At 38.3% G+C, this 23,188-nt stretch overlaps 2 protein-coding genes across 9 annotated transcripts in view; one reads left to right on the top strand and one right to left on the bottom strand.

The window, feature by feature from the left end:
* Nucleotides 1-22,879, bottom strand: part of LOC117163453 (spondin-1) — a 35,021-nt gene extending 12,142 nt beyond the window's left edge. For 5 of the 8 annotated variants that reach the window (XM_076623817.1, XM_076623818.1, XM_033345742.2 and 2 more), the window contains exons 1-4: nucleotides 22,122-22,879; nucleotides 16,792-16,944; nucleotides 15,877-16,145; nucleotides 8,063-8,264 (exon numbers count right to left, since the gene is read on the bottom strand). In XM_076623817.1, the coding sequence (XP_076479932.1) occupies nucleotides 8,063-8,264; nucleotides 15,877-15,879 (205 nt within the window). In that variant the 5' untranslated portion in view covers nucleotides 15,880-16,145; nucleotides 16,792-16,944; nucleotides 22,122-22,879. Of the gene's footprint in view, nucleotides 1-1,542; nucleotides 1,686-2,133; nucleotides 2,526-2,646; nucleotides 4,030-8,062; nucleotides 8,265-15,876; nucleotides 16,146-16,791; nucleotides 16,945-22,121 lie in introns of those variants that run through there. The other 3 variants (XM_076623816.1, XM_076623819.1, XM_076623820.1) reach the window with 3 other exon arrangements.
* On the top strand, nucleotides 18,173-23,016 carry LOC117163470 (uncharacterized). Its single transcript, XM_033345783.2, has 10 exons — nucleotides 18,173-18,349; nucleotides 18,533-18,751; nucleotides 18,934-19,790; nucleotides 19,852-19,971; nucleotides 20,074-20,186; nucleotides 20,371-20,510; nucleotides 20,663-20,781; nucleotides 20,894-21,242; nucleotides 21,449-21,651; nucleotides 22,876-23,016. Exons 1-10 carry the CDS (start codon nucleotides 18,266-18,268, stop codon nucleotides 22,898-22,900), a joined length of 2,229 nt encoding a protein of 742 aa, XP_033201674.2. The 5' UTR covers nucleotides 18,173-18,265; the 3' UTR covers nucleotides 22,901-23,016.
* Nucleotides 23,017-23,188: the final 172 nt, after the last annotated feature.

Here is a 23,188-nt window from a genome sequence, read left to right on the forward strand (position 1 = left end):
CAACTACCGTCGATAAATCGTTTCGATAAAAATGATCAAAGGATTTTGTGTTAATAAAAAATAAGTAACTAATTTTGTCTAAAGTAAAGATAATAATATCGTTTTAAATCTCTTCGTAAAGAGATGTATGAGAGTTACGTTAATCGACAGGTATTACAAAGATTATATCGTCAGTGGCAACTTTTAGCATGTAAATCGACGACCGTAGCGAGTTTACAACGAGACAACCAACTTGCCGAGTTCTCGGTTCCGTATGAATTTCAACGACTTTGCAAGCACCCTGTAGACACACAAAACTATCTTTTCCCTTCCAGTCGATTTTACTTCGTCCCGTGCGTATACATCAGAGACGTAACACGCAGATGTTTAGAGCATTTATGGCTTCCGGTATTACGGGTCTTCACAAACTGCGTCTAGTTCACTGAATAACTCAGTCGTCACTTAAACGTTGATCACAAATATTTTTCACGCAATGCCGTGCACGTATCTTCCTCGTCGTATTTTGCTCGTTTAAAACGATCTCGTTGATCGAGGTTTAGTCACCTTTGAAACAGAATTACACGAAGTAAAATAAATTTTTGGTATTTCCATTATTCTATTTTGACTTATGAAGGATGTACGTGTACACGTTTCCATTTAAAAGAATAGCGTAATTGCGGGCAAAAAATTATACTGCGTGTGACGATATGTAACGTTATTGCACAAATATCTATTGTAATATTTTTAATTGCAAAATATGTACGTGCAATTATAAATAATTCTCATTTTGGAAAAGTGACTGCCCGCGGAACAGCGTGCGCGACAGAAATTCCAAGAACCTTTTAGTATTCGCGTCATCAGCATGAAACTTGTTATCTACATTTCTGAGTACGCCAAATTTAGCTCTTAGGAAATTTCAGGTTAAATAATTAGCTTCAATTTTTCAGGCAGAATATTTTTCAGTACCAATTACAGTACACGATTAGGAAAGTAATTACATACGCGTTTGTAATGAAAATTTTTCAAACTGTTAGAAACGAGAAATCTGGAAACTTTGGAAATCCTGAACAATCTGCGAGCTTTTAACCGCAAAAATTACGAAACGTTCGAGAATCGAAATGTCTTTAAAATATTGGAATTTTTAGATGTTCCGAAAATTTAAAACAGCTGCACGATCTTAGAAAATTTTAAAAGTGTACAAGGTTCGTAAGTCCCGATAATAACTATGGCGAACGAGGTACCGAATGATTACTTTCAACAATTTAATACAATTTAATCTGATTATAGTCTGTCTGCTATAAGCAGGTCTGGGTTAGGTCTAGGTTGCGCCTGCGTTAGTCTTTGTATATACCGATTGTCATTACCGCATTACAAAACAATTCCAATTATGAAACTCTTCTAACTTTTTTTTTAATCGTTCTAATTGTACAGCTTCGTATCAGACATTACATCTTGATAAATTCACGCAGAATTCTTTTTTTACGAACTACTCATTTCCCATAAAATAACGTTGAATCTGCAAAATTCTAACGCGACGTTTAATAGTTGAAAAAGGCGGTATACCGTGAGAGAGTTGAATAAATTCTTCTTGAACACTGTCTAGACGCAATGACGTTAGATAAATCCAGTCTCGAAACTGAAAGTTGCGCCAGCAAGCAGTGACACATGACTCTCACGATCATTCTCATAACCCTGAATTAGAAGAATTAACTGGGAAAAAGGGGGGAAAACAGAGTTAAATGAAACCTTCGTCGGTGTATCGTGTTTCCCACGCTGACACGCAGAAACAAAAGGAAAGAAACTTGCTCGATTTTGCAATTGCGCGTGGAAAAAATCTCGCCTAAGGTGCTACTCTATAATCTGTTAACGTGATTAGCGGCAACACTTCTAAGGTGCTGTCTTTCCATGAACGTTACACTCGGTTTCTTAGCTTTGTCATCATTGTTCCTCTACATTTTTAGGGATATTGATTTTCAAAATTACAGCTATGCGCCTATCTCTTTCAATTTCGTCCTGTATAACTTATCTGCTAACTTTAATCCGTTAAAGTAACAATCGTCGATATTTAATACCACATAGTTACGTACGTTATCGTGATAACTGTCGTAAGCGAAAGAAAAATACCGAAGAAAAAAAAAATAAACGGCAGATTACCTTTGCGAGTAATTTTCAAACCAGCGGAGCGTGCAATCTATTCAATGTCTCGAGAATTTAGTTGTCACGCTGCTTTATTGCTTCTCCGTTTACGTCTTTAGAAACCCTTCGAACGTAAATCGAGGAGATTTGTTGTCTGCGCGACAAGGTTTAATCGAATTCCCGATAATGTGAGTCCGCTTCATTATTTTTTTCCTTCTCTCCAGGCTGTCTTTTCTTCTGCTGTTTTACAATTCTTTTTTCTATGCGATCGATTAAAACCTCTTCAATGTGAATTCTACGATTCTTCCGCATCCTGTTTCTCCGTACAAAAATTGTCTTTGTGAAGTGACTGTCTTGATATACTGTTGTATACATACGCTATTGTATCATTTAAGAAACTGGACGATTCTCTGAAAGGAATCGATACATTTTATCCATCTTTTATCCCGTATACATATTATAAAATAATAATTAAACTTAAGGTAACATCACAAAGAAGCAACTTCGTTTAAAACATCCAATTTCTCACACCTTTTAAATTTACGATTCTCCAGCAGCTTCCATTGAATTAACCAGTAAGTTTCATTAATCGCGTCAGTTTTATCCAAGCAGATCAACATCGGGTAAGCTCTTTAATGACTGGGGGAAGAATAATAGCAGCACGAAGACGTAATCGCAAATAACTTTTCTCGATGACCGTATAATCTAACGAAACGATCGCTCTCTATCATTTTACCGTATTTAAAGTTTAATTAAACGGTTGAAGGCTTTCCCCCTGTCCGACAGCGTGTAATTAGATTTAGCCGTGGCAGTTAAATTACAAGCAAGCTTTCGTTATTATTTATGACTCCTTCACTTACGACGTGCATTAAAGAAAGCAATATAGAGGATATGAATAAACAAAATAAGTATATGCGAAGCTTTACGCGCCGATATACAATAAAAATAACTTTTTCTCTGTTTTATGATTCGATAGGATTTCTGCACGATGTATGTAAGAACCTGTTGGGGCATAAGTTTGCGAGTTAAGCGTTCGTTTAAGCACAAGCTACTATTTGTAGTGTTCCGAGTACGGCGTTAATTAACGGAACAATTTCAGCTTTGATTAAATTTTTAAAGTTTCTTTGATCGTGAATAATTTGGAAGTGACGCGTGCGAAACCCTACTGTTAAGCGAGTGAACGCTTAATATTTTGCAAACGAAATAGAAAGAGTGGAAGGTTTTAATTGCGGTATGGAAGGACTTTGCACTGCGTCCTTATTATTCGTTAGTCTTTTTGTCGGCGGAGAAACACAGAAACTGAATTCGAGAGATGACCATAAAACACATTCGCCGCTTTCTGTACACTATTGTCTTTTCCTACTAAATTGAAATTGCTGCGAGGTTGAAAAAGGAAACGGAACCTCTTTCCGCAAATTCGCAGCATCCTGAACTCGGTTAAATATTCTCAACGTTACGATCGTTTGTTATGCTTTTCAAATTTTTTTAGTAACGCGATAGTCTTTTTTAATGATATTGTTCGTAGCTTTTGAAACACAAAGAGAGAGAGAGAGAGAGAGAGAAAGAATAGTTATTAAATCATCAAAACAAAATGGCGAGATGCACGTGTTTGATTAAAAAACAATTGATATTCGAAAACGACTATTTACAGGTATGAAAAATGGTAGGAGAATTTTATTTATCAACGCGTTTTTCTACCGTTTTAATAAAAAAAAACATATTCTCCTGCAAAAAACGGCAATGCATGGTTTATGGCAGAGGTGTGCAAAAAAAATCGAATTCTGGCTACGTGAATTTTTTCAAAGTGGAGACTAAAACATTTAATGAACGAAGGATAAATAAGTTACACCATTTTTTTCAAAGATTAAAAATATTTGCACGTATCAATCAATTGTACCATTGGGGAGCGTAAATGTAGTATAGATATACATAAAGAAAAGATAGGATATTCTATATAACTGCGGAAAGAAATACTTTGTTTCAGACGTATATCTTGAATTTTGCCTGACATAAATTTAGAAACCTAAAATCGTACTACGATTCATGGTATTATAATAAATGATTCAAACATAGTGGACGAACTAGCTCCTATTTCATTTAAGTAGATCAAAAGATCAAATAGTAGGTAATATTTCACGAGCGTAACTTAAAATTTATCGTAAGAACGCGAGCTTACAATTTGATAATCCTATATCGTATGTTTAAAAATACTTTGTAAAACAATTTTTTTTCTTATCAAATATTGCCAATAAATGTCTTTCGAATTAAACGAAGAAGCAGAGCAACCTTTAGAGCGAGATGCGTATCACTGAGCGATCTGTAGAAATGCCAAAGAAGTTTTGGATAGCGGCGACGTGTAAGTACGTGTCAGAGTGTGATAATTTCAGAGAAGAGTGAGCTAAATCGAGCTTTGTCAGAGTCGGACAGTTGTGAACTATAAATCGCCAACGATTGCCTCGAGCACGTTTCCGAGGAAATTCGAATTTTTCACAGCGAGGATATTCCATTAAAAGCTATCATTGTCCATCGTCGAACTTTCCTTATTCGAATCACCACCGATCCATCGAACAAGTTCGCGAATGTTAAAACGAAACGTTTGGAAGAAAACATAGTACGTAATAGACGTGGAAACTTTAATTCGACAAATTCGATAAAGCGAAAGTTTAAAAACGGAGAACCCTGGATATTTTCAAACGTTTTACTATGCACACTCCATGGTAAAGTCCGATAAATTTATGACAAAATATCTAGATCTCATATATCGCTGGAATCGTTTCTAAAAAGAGATTCACTTGCACCACTTTTCCATGAAGACCTTTATATACTCCCGATGCCGATTTCCACGATACATTTACAGCTACGAGTCACGAACTCTGATAGAATGCTTGCGCAAGCGGAGGAAAACACTCGATAAATCTGAAGGGAATTCACGCGCGATTCTCTTCTCAACGATCCGTCTCCGATTCCACGGCGCCATTATAGTTGATTCGATGTGACTCCATTCGCATTCGCGATTCCGACCTGTGCACCGGTTGCACCCGGTGCATTCGTCGAACTGCATCCACGAGCGTGTACTTGGCACCTGGCTCGCGGCCAAACTGTTACGTAATGCATTAATTCACCGACTCGTAGGATTTGCATGCGTTAGTAACCGTGGGGCGTCTACGGTCCACGTTCACCGGTTTAGTTTTCGATAATTGCATCCAGTGTTCCGCTCGATGACTGAGACAAACTGGATTACCGCTACAGCTATCGGACTGCTTGATGTTAGAAATTTTGTACCGAGTCGCTTTACGTCTCCGCAGATTCTAATAATTTTTGTCCAAATACACGAACGAAGGCTCGTTTCTATATCTTTTCTATATACATCTTTCGTTCCGATTTTACGTTTCTTTGCATACAAGTCTTATATTTTAATGGATGGTAGTTGCCGTGTTAATGACGCTGTGTACGCGAACATTAGGTCCCGCTATTAAAAATATAAAGACTGATGCGGGCGAGCGATGTGACGTTGTTTGCGATAACGCTGTGCTATTCGACGGGTTAACATTTTTAATGATGCAACGCACACGAGCGTGTGATCCGGCCATTAGAGATATAAAGCAGTCAAATTGCACGGCGTTACCAGTGCGAACGACGGAAAAATTGCGAATTAGTCACTCTGACTAGTTTGTTAATTACATTGTTCGAAATATAATCCTGTCCGGTATAAATGTGTACAGCGTTACTGGTGCGAATAACACGGCGGAGAAACTTTGTCAGAAACCATTCGAATACTCGAAAAACTCACCGCTGAAAAACAATAGAAATTGTATAATAATTCGCCGATTCTTTATTTCGCCTACTTTGCTAATTCGAACGTACAGAAAATAGTCCTGTCAAATCGTAAAGCGTCATTGCCGAGCGATCGCTACTAAATACGATGCCACGCCAGCGATTAATCACAGAGGAGACACGCGAACACGGTTCGCGATCGATCGTATGTAATTGACGGCGAACCTCGCGGACATGGCCACTGCGAATGAAGAATGGATTGAAACGTGTCGATGTATTTCATATTCGGTTGATTTTTTGGGAGAGGCGCGGTGATAGAAAGCCGGTGTTTCTAGTCGACGGATGTAACGGATGAGAATATGCAGAAAGCGAGGTATAATTGCGATTGGTGAGAGATTGAATGGAACACAGATGTGGTCGGAGAGGCGAACAGGGATAGCTGGAGGGATGGAAGAGAGAGAATGGGGTGGAGTTTATGGGAGAAAAGGGACGCGAAGGTGAGTTTGTAGGGGAGGATGGTTTTACCGAGTTTGTGAGTGTTGGGTGATATAGAGATTTCGGTTGTAGAATAACGCAGAACTGGAGTTCTAGCGAGGAACGAGGCTCCAGTTAATGATCATGGACCGTGGATCTGTTTACGAAAACTTATATTTATGGAACAGAACTAAAGTATAGAATTTTTACTCAAGAGAAATCCGTTTCCCTGTTAAACGAAGATAGCAGGAGGGAAATACGATAAGCACGTTTCTTTCGGTATATAAGCACTCTTCTTTGTTTTAATTTTAATGTCACTTTATAACTAAACAGAAGAATTTTAATATGACATAATTCAGAACGAAAAAATCGATCGACGATGAATTTCCTTGAATTTTAAAACTGCTTTCACGCAAAAGATAGGAAATGTGACTTATCGTGTCTCCGCCTGTGGTCGGCAAATATAATATTTTCTATTCGCCAAGCTCTCGACTAAATCCCTGTAATTTCCTGGCGGAAGCAGCCCGGATTTGATGTCAAATTTAAAAAACGGGGACATCCGCATCTTGCAGAAGTTACACACCCGTTTTTTATCTTATGGAAGATAGTTCTCGACGAGCGTTGAATCGCCAGTGTGCCCCGAGTCCGCCGGTATCCCGCATAAGGTGACGATACGTCCTAGGTTCCTGGGTTTTTTCAATAATTGCCGTCATTATGGTCGAAGGAAGCAGTTCGAGAGAAATTTCTTTCCTTTATTCTCGAAGGTCTATTCAGACGTTGAACGGAGTACTCTTGCTCGAGATATATCGAATGGTAGGACTAGACGATTGATAGCTCACGGTGAACGAGACTACGGCGAGTATTAAATTTTCACTGAAATCGCGTTGTTGGCATTATTTATCGCCACGAGAGAAAAACGTGCCTTTTTTTAATGGAATTAGTTGCGATGATATATTGTAGTTATTACAAGTTGAAAGGTCTCGTTCGCCTTGGAGTTTCGTGGTCGTTAATTGTTCAAAGTATAAACAAATTTCTCCACTTTTCGTTCGTTACCGTTTCCGTTCATACGCTATTTTTATCGCGTGTAACGTAACAAATTCTGGAGGGTTTCGCGTTATCGGAAATTCAATCTTCACGATGCTATCTATAGGTGATATTCTACGTAAAAATTTGTTCGCAGAGAGTTCACGATATAATTAATTAAACAAAAAATGTACATGTTACCAAATACCATAAAGTGGCATAAAAGAATTTCTCTTTCTCTGCCCGTTAATTACAATATCCAAATAATTATTTTTGAAAATATCGCGCTCGAGTAATCTTCCCGTCGCAATCGTCGAATAAACAGTAATTTGCAAGCTGGTTCTTCGGACCGCGAGCCCATTCAACTATTCAAAGTAGTCGCGAAGAGAATTAAAACTTCGAAGCGACTCGATTCAAGTCCACCTTAACTTCTCACGACAAAGTTCGTTATTTCGATGTCGATTCGCGTTTTGATCAAACTATGCGTGAATGAATTTTTCCCAATTTCCGCGACATTCCAGACGTACATCGCTTAATCGTTTCTTTCAGAACACTGTCGTACAAAACGAACTGAACGATCGAACTCGTTAAAGACGAGCAGTTTGGCTTCCGCGTTGATCAAGTATCGTCGTAGCTTTCTAAAAGTAAAAGTAAAATCACTTAATAAAATACTCACCAGTGTATTTGGTATTTGGCATATAGGAGAAGACCATATCCGATCGATTGAACAAGGTGATAAACAGGTGGTATTTCTCTTCCGCACTGGAACGAGGCATCGTTGTGCCGTCTATGAGTCTGCTACATTTTGTCGCACTTGTGCTCGTTACTGCAGCCAACAGCAACAAAAAGCTGCGGACGTCCCTTAAGCTTTTTATTCCCTGCGAAAATGAAGCGCAAGATTGCTATTAAACTATGAACTTATCTTGACAATTATAAACGACCGCTATTATGTTTTGCGCTACGTTTACGAAATTAGCAGTTTAGCGAGCTTTTCGTCTATGTGGAAGCTACGAGCTTCCAAAGAACTTATTTATAATTTTAAGGATCGATGTTTGAAAGCGAATCCAAGCTAAACGTCGAGAGAGACAGATTACGATACTATTAACTGTTTCGTCGTTACTCTAAAGTATACACAAAGCATCCGGAGTTGCAAGACATATAGTGAATGAAAAGACTGAAATCATAATTTCAAGGCGTTCTATTTCCACTTTCGAGCAAAGTGTTTGGCGCAAGCGAGAAAATTCGTAATAAACGACAGGACTGAAGATGACATCCCGGTTAAAACTTTCTCCCCTAGCTGTTGTTTCGATTAATGGCCATAATGGCGCGTACGATTCGGTTGGAAATTGGCCTAAAACTGGCGTAGTAAATAAGAATGATACGTCATGAGCGGGATTAGGATTGGAAACCGATTGACCTAATTTATCCACCAACACCCACGGACAAATGGTGGCATACGGCGAGTTTTCATTTCACGTGAATCGAGGGGACATCGTCTCTTTCTTTTACCCGCTGGCTATAGTGGAAAAACGAAAAATTCCAACTATCATCTCGCACGTTCTCCGCTCCATTGTATTCTCTACACGTGGCTAAATCTATATAGAAAAACAATTCACGCTATTTCTTTCCCTGGATATTTCTTTTCTAATGGAAAAGGAAATTTCTTTCCGATGGAAAGGAGAGATATAGCGGCAGAGGATTTAATACCAGTGAAAGTTTCGTGTTTATGTATTCGCCTGCATTTTATATTCAAACTTATCTCTTCTTTGTTAGAGTAGATAGTAAATCTTAAGATTGTATTCTTTAAAGTTTGGTCAAATTTCACATCTCGAAATAATATTCTTTTTATTCCATTATGGATCTTAATAAAAATATATATTTTCACGAACAAAATCGAAGAGATGAAATGAAATCTAGAGATTCGTTTCGTCTTTTAAAAATGTTAAAGATACGCGAAAAGTTTTAATTTTTTTGTATACGTTTGAATGCTTTCGCGATCCGCTAGCTTATGTGCTCCATTCAATCGACCGATAACACGATTTTCTCTTACGTAATTCTCAAGGCTCGCAGTATCATTGACGTTCGCCTTCGTGAAGATCTTGGCCGTGGCGATTGCAACGAATCCATTTACGTGGCCGAGAAAGAATCAATGCCGTAACAACGTTCGATGAATTATAACAGACAATGAGCTACGAAGTAGAAACGCAAAATGTTTTACGAAACATCTCTCGAATACCTACGAACGCTTTCGCAAGATCTTCTGTTCCACCCTTCTCGAATATTACTGTACGATTTTCGGTTTAGAGACTCTTAAAAGTTATTAGCTTCGTGTTATTAAATTATTTGAAAAAATATTCTGTCCTAATAAGCTTCTTTAACGTCCTTGATAAATTTTATTAAAGATACTCTGCATATTTGGAAAAAATGTACTATACATCGAAGGAAGAACGAAGCGTTTGATTTACGTAGCAGCATAGACGAACGTAACAAAAAGGCGGAAGCAAAAGTTTCGAAATTCCTTGTAATTAAGGTCATTTGCTTTGAACCTGCGTTTTCCGATTATTAGAATTTATTATTCTTTTCGCCGCTTTTGCGAATGGAGAATGACTGTGTCAGAATTTAGTTGTAATTATATTTTGGCTGTAGACAAGGAGGAAAGAAAAATTGCCTTTAACTTCGTTAAACGCAACAAATTCGACGCAGGCAGCAATTTTCACATTAACTTGCGTAATGCGGATTAATGGAATGCTTTTCGTAATGCGTTTAGTACATTAGGTGCTGCTACGTCATATTGAAGTAAAAACATAGAAGCCAGGAGAAAAACCCTATTTATCGGACAGATTTACATAATAATATCAACCATATGAATAGTAATTCATGGAAATGTAATACACGCTCGGATTTATTAAAAATCCAAAAATCTTTTCGCTACGTTAATATGCAAATATCAGTTGCATTATTAACGTATTATAAAATGTGGCCGTATAACTATGTCACACGTTATCACCTGTCACCTACGTACTAAAAGATGCGTAAGAAGTATCCTATATTTTAACGAACTAAAGCGATCCGCAAGAAAGGAAAATATCCTACGTCTATCCACGACCGAATAAAAGGAAAAGATCGAAAGAATCCTATTAACGGTCAACGACCTGCGTTTTTCCTCGAAATTCCACTAATATACTGCGAAATAATCACGGATGAGACGAATAGATTTACTAATACCAGCGTAAAATAGATTAATAAATAATCCGATTATCGTACTAGCTATTTAACGAAGAACTCGTCGTTCCAATGAAAACAAGAAAATTGGCAATACGCAATACCTTTTCTGGTATCCATTAACGTCAATGACCGTTGCAAAATACACTGGGAAAATGATCACGAAACAACGTATAAAGTTGTAAGCTTAACCAAGATATATTAACCCCGGTAGAACACGGCGACGATTAACCAAATCGATTACTCAACGTTCGCGTAATCGCGCGATAAAAGCCGTCGCGACGACGGCATTTCCATTTTGCCAGCGGCGTTACGTCTCGTTAATTACGTAACGACGTCGCATTGTGCAACAATGCAAAATTCAGCGGATCTCGCGGAACGGGCCGCAGCACGAAATGTCACTTTGCCGGATGCCGGCTTCTATTAAATTAGAATACGAATATTCCGCGGCGAAGCACGTGAACGCCGGCCAGCCCGGCGTCTGCCCACACGTGCGAGGAAACGTGTGCCTGTACTACTTCGTCCGGCTATACACGTACACCAGTTACTGGCTGACTCATCTTGGCAAAGATACAGCGCGCCATCAGACCGAACGATTCTTTTCTCTTTTCTTCTCGCGCGTGGCATCATACCAGCGAACAGTCTGTTACATATACACAAGCTAGAAAATTCGCGCGGTTTCTTCCTCGTGAATTTTTTCCTCCGCAGTTGCTGTTAAAACGATCGATGACGCGGTATCGTGATTTCTTACGAATTAAAAATGATCAACGGTGACGTAGTATCGCGCTTATTAACGAATTGAAAATAATATCTGCCGAGCAAGTGATAAAGTCGTTGCGGAATCAAGGTTAGCTGATCGAGCATGCGTTTTTTGAACATTCCGGTGCTTCCGTAAATTAAAAATGACAGTCGACGAGTTTTACGAGATAAGAAGCATTAGGTTGCTCTTCTTCTTTCAAGTTTTTATCAGAGTTTATATTCTTTTAAAATGACGGTAAGTAGAAAAGAAGATAGAAAGAGCAGAGATAACGGAGTTAGGTGAAAGAGGTATCGAACGCATGTGGTATTAAAATACAGTTTTATGATCTTTTTATTACGCTTATGCATCATAAACATAGGAAAACTAAAACTGTATCGAACCATAAAGAAAGAGAACCTTTTCGGTGCATCGTTGTATGTTTGGAAACTGGCTTTAAAATATCCATCGATAACCACGTTATTTACACGTAAATGCAAATTTGTATTGTGCCGGTACGAACGAATGCGGCAACAAAGATTAATCGTTTCACGTTGCTTTTTAATATTTTCTATCGATTATCTGCCTGATTAGTTATACCGACTATCTCTACCCATTTCTTTTACGAATACCTCGTTTGGCGAATTAATTATCGTTTCTTCCCTCCTTATCCGCTCTCAAACCATCGCCTTATATTGCGCTCCATTTTCCCTCCCACAAAATATTTTTAATTTCAAGATTACGAATCGTACAAGTCCTTCCAAACATTTTTCATCGTTCGATCGTAGGATTGCAGGGCAATTAAATCTCTGGTGTCTGATAAGGACGAATAACAAGCGTCAACCAACCATAAATTCACCGTGTCTAAATATATTGGCCGAAGACGATACATATAGGGCGGGGTATTTGACTCGATCTGGCATTCTGCCATTCACGCTGCATCCTCGACCGCAGAGTAACGACAGGAATTCAAACAATACCTCGTGTTGAGCCACGACCATGATTTTCCTGCGCGTCGCGTCACTATTCAAAAGTTTACGCAACTCTATTCGCAAATTCAATTGGCGTGTTCGATTCTGGTTTCATTTTTACCAAGCGATTCGAATCGAAAGGTTCGCCCAACAGATTGCTCCACTTTGTTTCACCTTTGTTCCCTGAACTATAGCGGCGGTTATAGCGCTTTTAGCTCTAAATAGTAAATACTAAATACTAACTGAAAGCGATTGAGAATAGTTTTGGACGCGCTAAAGGTGGTTTTGCATAGAACTATACACGTCCCTGCGATTTCTTCCGCGAGTCAACTCTAAATACGATATTGGATCGTAATTCGGGCGATAAAATGACTATAAATTTAATGACTGTTAGCACTAAAAAAGGTAGAAAGTGGGAAAGAAAATCGACGTACCTACTGGTAATATTCGATCTTTTTCAGTGGATTCGAGGATAGAACCTATATTATCCCTATTATACGATAGTAGGTGAGGAAATAAGTTTGAAGGGCGAGTGAAGTGGAATAAAAAAAGAGAATAGGAGGAGAAGCTTGGGGGATTGCATCGAGTAGAATGAAACTGCGAAAGACAGATTGCAAAGACCGCCAATACGTCATTCGAATGTCAATAAGTTGGGGGAGGACGTTTTAAACCTCTAGAATGGTAGTAATTTTCGTAGAAATTTCGCTATTAAATTTCAGACCAACGTCTCTGAGTCGAACGAAGTTCCGAAAACGTGAAGCTGATATTTATGAGAGAATAATTTTTCATTTTCAAATAACAAGAGTTATTTGCTGCAGCAAGGACTGTTATACGGTTGTAACAATTTCCTTGCGTCTCTTTTGTGTTTTTTCTAGAACGCTCGTTTTCACAGCCATTGCTAGCAAATAAATATAGACATATAGTACGTTGTAACGAAAAATAGAAATGTCCGTCATATCTGGTGAATACATTCTTTTGTAGAAAAAAGTGGCTACCTCCACACAATGCTATCTATTGTAGCAAACATTCCTATTCGAAAAAAATGCCCTTTCAGTTCTCTATTTCGGTAACGTCAACGATCATAATTTTTATTAGCCCTGCTACATTTATCACAAAAAATTGTAACTCTACGAGTTCAATCGAATCTTTAATTTCTTTTTTCATTTTATTTCCTACACTTTTGAAACTTCCGTATCTATCGTTGTATTCTCTTCGTATTTTCCTTCTTTTATTTTCATTTCGTTCCGTTTCCTTCCTCTTAAGAACAGACAGTTTCGTTCTGGCGTATGATCCGTAATTTCTATTCGAACAGGCACGCGATTATTTGTTGCTCGTATTGCTATGTATTATTGCTACTTTTGTTGTTAACGAACTAACGGAAGTAGCGCGATTATCGTTACATCGTTACACGTTAATCGCGCAACGATACAATCAAGCGTTGATACATTTATCCATGTCTATCGCTGGAAACGCGCAGCTTTTTCAAATGAAAACGGATATTCCAGCCAGGTCGAATAATACTCTGATTGCGTTTGCTTTTCTTGATGCGGCCTGCGATCGAACGCAGAATTTAAAGAGCGTATGCCAGGTAGAACATGAGAAAGAAAAAGTTGTTGTCGTGGCATTTGGTAAACATTGTTTGATAAAGATTTGAGAATAGAAAACAATTACGTTGAATTCGTTCGTATTTGTGAATATAACAAATTCCTATTCAAACATATTTTCTAACTACTATCTCTTGCATGGTTTTCTACAAATTTTTTAAATTGTTCTAAATCTAAGGCACGACCAGTTCTTTGTGTAAGCGAAAGTTGTATCATCTTGCGTAACTTTCTCGAAGAGAATCGACAAAACGTACAGGAACACGGTTTCCCTCTAAAATGATTGATGAACGCGATCAAATGGTTCGAGAAAACGAGCAACTCCGCCATTTTCTACCATTTTCTACCATTTATTTAGGACGCGGCTTTTAAAGTTTGAAAAAAAGTTTCAGTCACAACGTCGTCATTTCTTTTTACTTCTACTTCTTTAACTCGACTTCCGTCTTCTTCGACGTAGAATTTCTATGAATTCTGACTACTCGAACCTTCCTCGACTTATGGTATCGTACGAGCTGTCTTTGCGATAAAAAATTATTTTTTAATACTTAATAGCTTTTTACAACAGCTCGTATTTCTTTTTCAACCTTTTACGCAGAATTCCATCCCCATATTGTACGAAACCGTACATCTTCCTCTACGGTATTTCAACAAAGTTTCAACATTCCCTAGTCCGCTCGCTAACTAACATTTCACTTGGGACAAGCGAACAAGTAGAACGAGTCTTTCTTGTTCAATTTTTACAGAACTTTTAGCAACGTAGCGAGATTGTTGATATATTAATTGGAACGCCAATTATATTTGTAAATATCACGTTGCTTCGATGTAGATACAGTGTTACACAGTTACGAAAGAGCGCACTCCGTTATAGAAAGTATCTCTGTGAGTCATTTCTGGGGTCATTACCAGTTTGCACCCTTGCTGCCCTCGTGACCTTTTCTAGTAGGCACTTGGTAAATCGTGTGCATCGAACGAATCGATATTCGCATAGTGTCTTTGCGCGTGAATGATTCCGTTAAAGCTGATTTCGCAAACGTTCCCGAGGTACAATAAATGCGAATAATGTACCATTTGTTTCTGCGAGAAGAAATATTTGAAAACATACCGACGGATTGAAATATTTGCTAACAAGAAGTTGACAAAATAGATATAGAAAGAATAATTGATAAAATAGATATTACATAGAATATAGGAAATGTTTAGATATTTAAATTAGACGAGCAGCAATCTAGTTACCGCAAATTTTCATGTTAATCTGAAATTTCATAAAACTTTGCGACATCTCCGTTCGTCACGTGCTTGAAAACATACAAGCGTAAGATACGAAGACGTACCATCGCATATGTATTTCAATTTAACGCGACAGTGAAATGAAACGAAGAATAGAACTGTTCGTTTCATCGTATTGTATCAACATTCCCCGTTGGCAATATACATAGATCGTACACAAAGGGATTGTGTCGTTTATTACATTCGCTCTTAGTATTATCGTTCGATACATTTTTAGCAACATTTTCACTATTTTATTTGTTTAAGACGAGCTGAATATAGATAAAAATTCCATAAATTTTATCAGCTTGGACGATAGCAAGGTACGCAAATGAATTATACTTTTATCCAATATATCATTATATTTTATTATACATATAAATAACGAGAGAAAGGTATCCTTAGCTATCCCAAAATGACACGAAGTAACGGAAGATTATCATTCCGAAAGAAAAGTTTACTTTGGACTATTTAATTATAGATAAACAGATTAGAAGGAATAGAAATTTTGCTTTCGATAATGCTCGATAACTGCTTTTTGATATTATCTTTGATCTATGCAACGTAACGATATATTGCATAGACCAATCTGTTTACACATAACTGTATTATCAACTTAAGCATTCGTTCAAAAATCGTTCAATTTCTTATATAGATAATTCTACCGTAAAAGGTATAAAAGTTTCGTACTCACCATAATGACAATTGGAATGATTTGTACACGAGCGTAGAGAACACGTGGACCAAACTTAAAACGGTTGGTTTTCGTGCTTCATGTCACGTGCGTTAAACATAATCGAAATAAACATTCGAAAGATCCGTCACGGTCGCGAGTCTCTGGCCAACTGACTGCGTCTGTCGAGGCGCGCTAATAACAACTCACCACTTGCGCAGATTGGCTGCGCAGTGCGTTTCAAAGGAGATTCTTCCGCTAGGGTCAGACAGCACACTCCATATGCGTTCCTGTTATTTCAACGCGGCTGGTTAGAAACTTTTTCTACTTCCGTTTGGATTGATAGGAAAGAAAAGTCAACCAGATTCTTTAACTGTAAGTGACTCAAAATTAACTCGAAACGAAATTTCGTAAAGTACCAAAAGTGCGAAATGATGGAATTTCGAATTTAAAGCTGGATAAAATACGATTCTTTAGTCTGTAATATTTTATTATGCGATACGAGATCGTAATTGCGATATTACAGAGATAATTACAGAGTTTGTTTGCGCGTTCATTCGTTAGGAATAATAAATTAATTTATTGCAAAAGTTTAATAATTACTTATACATGGACGCGATTATTCCGGATTGAATTACCATCGCTATATTTATCTTGAAAATAAATGCAAACCTATCTTGGTTTGAAATAAATGGACCATATATACGCGTATATAGTGAGAAAATTAATACACGAATTAAATTATCTTTATGGCAAGACATGATCGTAGATATTAATTAAATATTTTTATTACGCGTATCGAATTGTTCGTATTTCCTGTTTTAATAAAAAGTACGATAAAGTGATTTCGTTTCGCCAATTTCGAATCATCGAAGGCCGGACTCTGGTTGATCAGCCGCGTGTTCGAAAATAAAACATAGGCGCCACGATAATTACCAAATAATGTTCTCGCAGCGAAACAGACGAAAGAGTTCAATCGAGTGCAAGGTCGGCCTTTATTGAGTAGTTTTTTAAAAGGTCTAGAAACGTCATGAGTTGTTTCAAACCTTTTATTCCCACACGCCGCTGTCTGCTCCGACTTGAACGTTGCTTTGAAATATAAGTAGAAAATAATAACTCGTATTAATAAATTATTTTACATTAAGCGCATGTACATTTTCAAACAAAATAACAAATTTATTATATTTTCTTGCGATATCGATTACTCTTCTATAACCTATAGCTAATTTAATAATTCATTAGTATTATATCGTCAATTGATAAATTATTGTACGATAGAATACGGAATAAATATTCGTGCAAAAATCGAGCTCTCAATTCCATCTCACGGAACGCTTTCTGAAACTATCAAAATATCGAACGAATCCTTGACAATTGCCTGTCATTAAGGCGTTCGTCGTTGTTCTTTCCCTTCCTTGACGTTTCGGGGGAACCGGTTAAAATCATCGTGTGATATCTCGACGAAAGTCCCAGGGTGGAACGTAACCCGACAACCGAAGCGTCCGGCGTGCCGCGTGTCGATTATGCCAAACGATGGTTTAAACCGCGAGAATTATCTGTAAATCGTACGATCCGCTTGCCAGAGGAAACGTACGGTGACGGTGTTCAATGTCGCGAAGTCGTCGACTGTCTTAAACGAGTGGACGGTCGTGAGACATCGCTGCCTTTCAACCGGCAGGAACATGAAATCGAAACCCGACCACATCTCCGAGAACGCCGCAAATTTGCCCACGTGTCGTAGACATCGAAACCCGGACCGTGTCCAACCGACGCCGAGCCATCGACAACGATAATGAGCCAATCGATTACGTCGCACCAACCGTCAGGTTTCCCACGCGATTTCGTCGTTTCTTAAATCGCGACAAATTTTTCTTCCTTTCCTTCCAGCAAAATATTTTTAGCTCTCTTCTTATCACATTCCGTCGTTGATTGCGATCTTTAATATATTTCGTCGTTTTTCCTTCGTTTTCGTTTGATTGTGATAACAGCTTGGTTGGAGAGAAAAGAAGGGATTCGCGTTTGTGTAAATGTGGAACGCTGATAATTAAGCGATTCACGCGGTGAATATTTGAAGGGAATAATTCGACTCGCGATCGAATAAGAGATTCTACGGTTTTGACGTGACTGAATCGCAGTTGCATCGCAACTACGGATAAATGACTGTATTTGTGATGTGTGTCTTCGTTTAAACGGCGGTTAAGATACCTGAGTTACTATAAAATAACTTTTCTACATCCATCCGATTAAGATTCTCGGTTTTCTCTTTTCCTTCAGCGAAAAATAAGTCGACGAATTCGTTCTATCATTGTCTATTGTTATCGTGCCCGTAATTGCAAGTCGCCCGAATTAAAGATGTTTGTTTGAAAATTTAGAAAACGAAGAGTCAAGAGGCGCTATAGAAAAAAGTGCGATGTCAAGCGCAGGGACTAGGTGTAACTCCGCAGCTCAAAAAAATAGAACTCTGACCAGTCAGTCAGGACGTAGTTCGATTGCTGTTCGTATTTACCGCAATTCTACAAATATCTTTAGAAAAATATTGCTTGAGGCAATTCGTTTAACAATGAAATATTGTAGATAATTTTGAAAATTTGTAGTTTAAAGTATCTTAACGACATATTAAACGACAGATTAAAAGTTCAATGTCGACGTATAATGAAAGATATAATTGCAATTTCAGGGAGATTCCACAAGTAATACCACGGAAGATGCTTCCACCAGTAATAAATCGCTCAGTAATTCCGCTCGACGTTCGCCAGGAAAATCATCAGTCAGTCCAATTTCGCACAAGAGGCCCACATCCAGTCTGCCAGCTGGATCGACGCTTAGACCCGAAAATCAATATGCAGTGAAAAAGAAACGTTACTTGCTACTAAAGAAGGAGTTGACTGACAAACAGGTAATTATTTAGAAATGATCTATCACGAATATTCGCGCATTCGAAGCGTGATCCTCTGCTGTTACGAAAAAATCCATATTCTTAAAAATTAGAATGTTTTCGAAATATTCTCTGATCGTATAATCCAGAGACTGTCATAATTTTTCAGTCAAAAGATTTAACGCGAATTGAAATTTCCACAGAAAACCGCGCAAGATCTGTACAACGAGATGTCTCAGCTGCGTGAGAAACTAATCACCAGTGGTGGGAAAGATCCGGGCAAAGTAGAAACTCTGAAACTGGAGGTTGGATCGAGCAAACATTTTCCAGCAACTGAAACAAGTTGCAACGAGGCAGCAAACGTTCACGCCGAGAAACTCTCCGTCGGCAAAGAAATGCTCGAATCCTTGGAGGATCGATTACGGGAGATCCCGAAGAAGTTGCGGAACCTTTGCCAGGAGCTGTTGGACAAACAGTCGATTTTCGTGGCTTTCGTGACGTCGCAACTGATCAAAGCCAGCTCAGAAGGGAACGACCCGGATCACACGAACTCGGAAGTGACCATGCAGCTCGAGATTCACCAAAGAGATTACGACGCTCTTAGGTCGCATATGAACGAAATACAGGAGATCGAGGAGAAGTCGATCGCCGAGTTAACGAGGAACGTGCAGCATCTAATCGACGAGTACGAGCATTCCAGGGCGAAGATAAAGGAGACGAACGCGGCGGAAGCGCAGAGAGAACTGCAAACGCAATTAAATACTACGATGGAGGAGCTGCAGACGGAAAAAGAGAAGAATAACCAAAACAAAGAACGTCTTCGACAGACCGAGTCGCAATTGCAGAAAGCACGTACGAAGATCAGGGAGATGGAGACGCACATGGCAAACGATAAGGACAAGATTCAGCAGCTGCAGGGCAACGTGAAGACCATAGAAGGTCAAATGAAGCAAAAGGATTTGGCGATAGAGGGTAGAATGAAAGACATGCAGAAGACGATGAGGAACAGCGAAGATCTGGTCGCTAAGGTGGAGAAGCAGAGGGATAGCTTCGAAGCACGGTTGTTTTTCCTGCTTTTCTGAAGTTCCTTTTTCCTCTCTTCTTAACTTGGTCTGCTTTAGGTTGGTGGAGCTTAAAGAGAAGATGAATAGCAAGGAAAACGAAGCGATAAATACGATCAAGGAGCTATCCGAAAGGCTGAAAGCGGTTACTACTGATCTTGGGATCGAAAAGGAGAAAAGGTATAAGAAAAGAACGTTTTTGATTATGAAGAATGCGGTTATTATAACGAGGGGATGGTTTTTTAAGTCCAAAAGAATAAAACAATTTGATATTTAAAATAGGCAACAAGTAAAAGACGCGTTCACAGAATTAGAGGATCGATACAAGAATCTCGAGGAGAAGAGCAAACAATTATGCGAGCTTGCGGAGAAGAATAAAGAGTTCGCTATTACAGGTACAAAGACCTGGACATAACAACTTTCCAACAAAAAAAAAAGAAAAATAACAGGAAAATATCCGTGAATTTGCTTTGCTCCGTTAGATTAATATTTAAAAAATATCTCTTAGTCGCATCGAGAGAAAAGTGTAATGTTTGCGTTAAAATAAAATTTTAATGGGTGTTTCGTTCTACTTATCAGAGGGTAGTCATACAGAGAACGAAGTACGCCTGTTCAACGAGTTGCAGGCAACCAGAAACGAATTGGAGGCGCAGAGGCAGATGATGTTGCAGCTGCAGCAGGAGAAAGAGGAAATCATTGCAGTGATGCATCAAGCGGCCGTTAGTTTGCACTACTTTCGGGACATGTCCTCGTATAAGTCCTAAGAACTACTCGATTCAATCTCAATCATTTGTTAGACACTCTTTTACCCTGATCGAAGAGAGGGTGGTAATTTCTAATTGTTTCGCTTTCTTCTGTTCTCGTGAGCTAGTGTCGCGAAGAGGAGGAAGATTCGAGGGAGAAATTGGCTGCGGAATTAGTGTTCAAATCCAACGAAGTCCAGAAGCTGACGATGCAGTATTCGGAACTGAAAAAGGTTGCAAAAAACGCGTAAGTTGTTCTATCGGTAATGCACGAAAGTATCAAGAATCACTTTTCTAAATCCTTATGTACTAAAGCTTTTCGAATAATGCACTTTCCGAATTTTCATGGGGCGATTTAGCCAAGAAAAAAATGGGATCTTAGAAAGGCAGTTGATGGAGATTCAAACGCGGCTGCATTCTCAGTCCATGGAGGGTGGAAAAGCTGGGTTAAGCGCTCATGCGATTGAGCTTCAACAACAGGTCTCCGATCTTCGCAACAATTTAGCAGAAGTAATTCAGCAAAAGGAGGAGCTAGAAACTGTATTGACTCAGAAGCAATTGGAGTTGGAGCAGCGTGACCGTGTGATGCGTGAGCAGAGCAAGTTTCTTAAAGTCAGAGACGAGTTGCTTGATATCTTGAAAGGGAAGGCACAACAGGAGAATGGAGAATTATCGACTAACGATGAGAACAATGAATATCTTGAGCAGGTAACCAAATATCATTCCTATTTAATTCCTTTCCGGATTTATGGTAGATTCGGACTACTCTCTAACACCTTTTAACAGTTAAAGTTTAGAATATACATATTTTTAAATATCGTTATAATCGTTCCAACTCGTAGTTAAAAATTCTTTATATCAGTGTCAGAAGAATAGAACTGTTCGAAGAAACTGACATATTTTTGTCTAACCAGATTCACAAACAGGTAGCTGCCAAAACGGAGGCAATCCAGGGATTGTATACGACTTTGGAAAACAAGCAGTTACAGATTATGCGTCTGGAGAAGATGGTGAAGCTAATGGAGGACCACCAAGATCGAGCTCAAGCTCAACGTACGCGTTTAGAGAATCGTATTGCTCAACTAGAACTGGCTTTGCAAAGGAATAAGGAACAGCGGTACGTTAGGGGACAGTCGTCATCTTGCATAGAGTTTGACATGGAAAATGAACGAGATAGATTATCTACAGATAATCAGGAGAATCTTAGCGACTCTGATCAAATTTTTTCACAAGATTCGTTCAACTTGCATTCTTTCTTGCATCGAAATCAACACGATTTGGTCGATACTAGGTCAGAATTTTTACATGATGCGAGTACTTCGCAAACTGATCATCGACAGTTACACGATTACCGAGACTATATACAGCGACAGACATCCTCCGACGAGGATCAACCTTACATTTGTGAACGTTGTCGCCAAGAAACATCCGCAGAGAACAATCAACTTTGGTCAAACAAAAACGATTCTACTGACAATACTAACGAATCTTTTCGTAACTGGTTGACGAACGTGTCTAGTCACAAAATAACGCAAGATTCGATAAATACTCGCGACTTCCAAAGTGATCGATATTTTTATGACTTACCTTCGATGGATAAAAATAGAAGGTATACTTCCGAGATGTACAATTTGGACGAAGAGTTTGATAATGTGAATGATAGTAGCAGGGAGTCGCAAAATCCTTATCAGAGAGATTATCATCAATATCGTCATCTTCATCATCGTGCTCGGTCGCCGCTGGTAAATAAGACCGTGCCTCATGGTGTCGCCTTGTAAACTACTGTACATAGCTTCCTTTGTTAAGGGACTGTTGATGTTCAACACGTACAATATCTTGTTGCAATTTTGTAGGATGTGTTTCATCAACGTAGGAATAAATGGCTTGGTTTTGTGGTGTTATTAAATCTCACATACGCAATTCTCTTGAATTATTTTATACACAAAACTGATGCAGTAGACAGCTGATGCAAATAATGCATTGAACGTAATTCAATTAAATTTTCTGAAAATATTACAATAAGTTTGTTACTTAATGGCTATAAATAACATTTTCAGTCGTTATTAGTATAAAAAATAAAAATTTCTACTTATAAATAATAAAAATTCATATACAACCTTTAATCATAGTTTGACATGGGAACCATTAGTAAAGTACGTTGTAAATAAATTTGTACGTTGTATTAATAAGGTCTGATTTAATAGGCTAGGTACTCCCTGCTACCGAATTTTCAATGTTATATCGTCGATACAAAAGTTCCTTACAGAGTGCCTAGCCTTTGAAACAGACCGATTTCTAATTTCTTCAACTCTCTGACCGATTTTATTTTTCTATGTTTTAGGGGTAAGGGCTTCGGCATCCTGTAAGGAACTTTCTAATCATCGTCAACGTAAATGATCTCCATCTTTGGTCGATCTCTTTGTCAAAGAGATTATTTTATGTTATTAAACATTAAGTCTTTGGTAAGCGGCACTTTACATCGTTTGCAAGATCTTTTTGATTCGATATTCGACACGATTAATCGAATCGTAGATTGTTGGCAATATTTTTGAGAAGAGGCGTGTAAATTGAGTATATGTATTTTGATTTATATTACTGTAATCGACGAGGCTTATTTATATATTTTTCTCTATACATTTTATATGTATACTTTA

The sequence above is a fragment of the Bombus vancouverensis genome, chromosome 13, assembly GCF_051014615.1.
Source record: "Bombus vancouverensis nearcticus chromosome 13, iyBomVanc1_principal, whole genome shotgun sequence".
NCBI classification, from domain to species: Eukaryota; Metazoa; Arthropoda; class Insecta; order Hymenoptera; family Apidae; genus Bombus; species Bombus vancouverensis.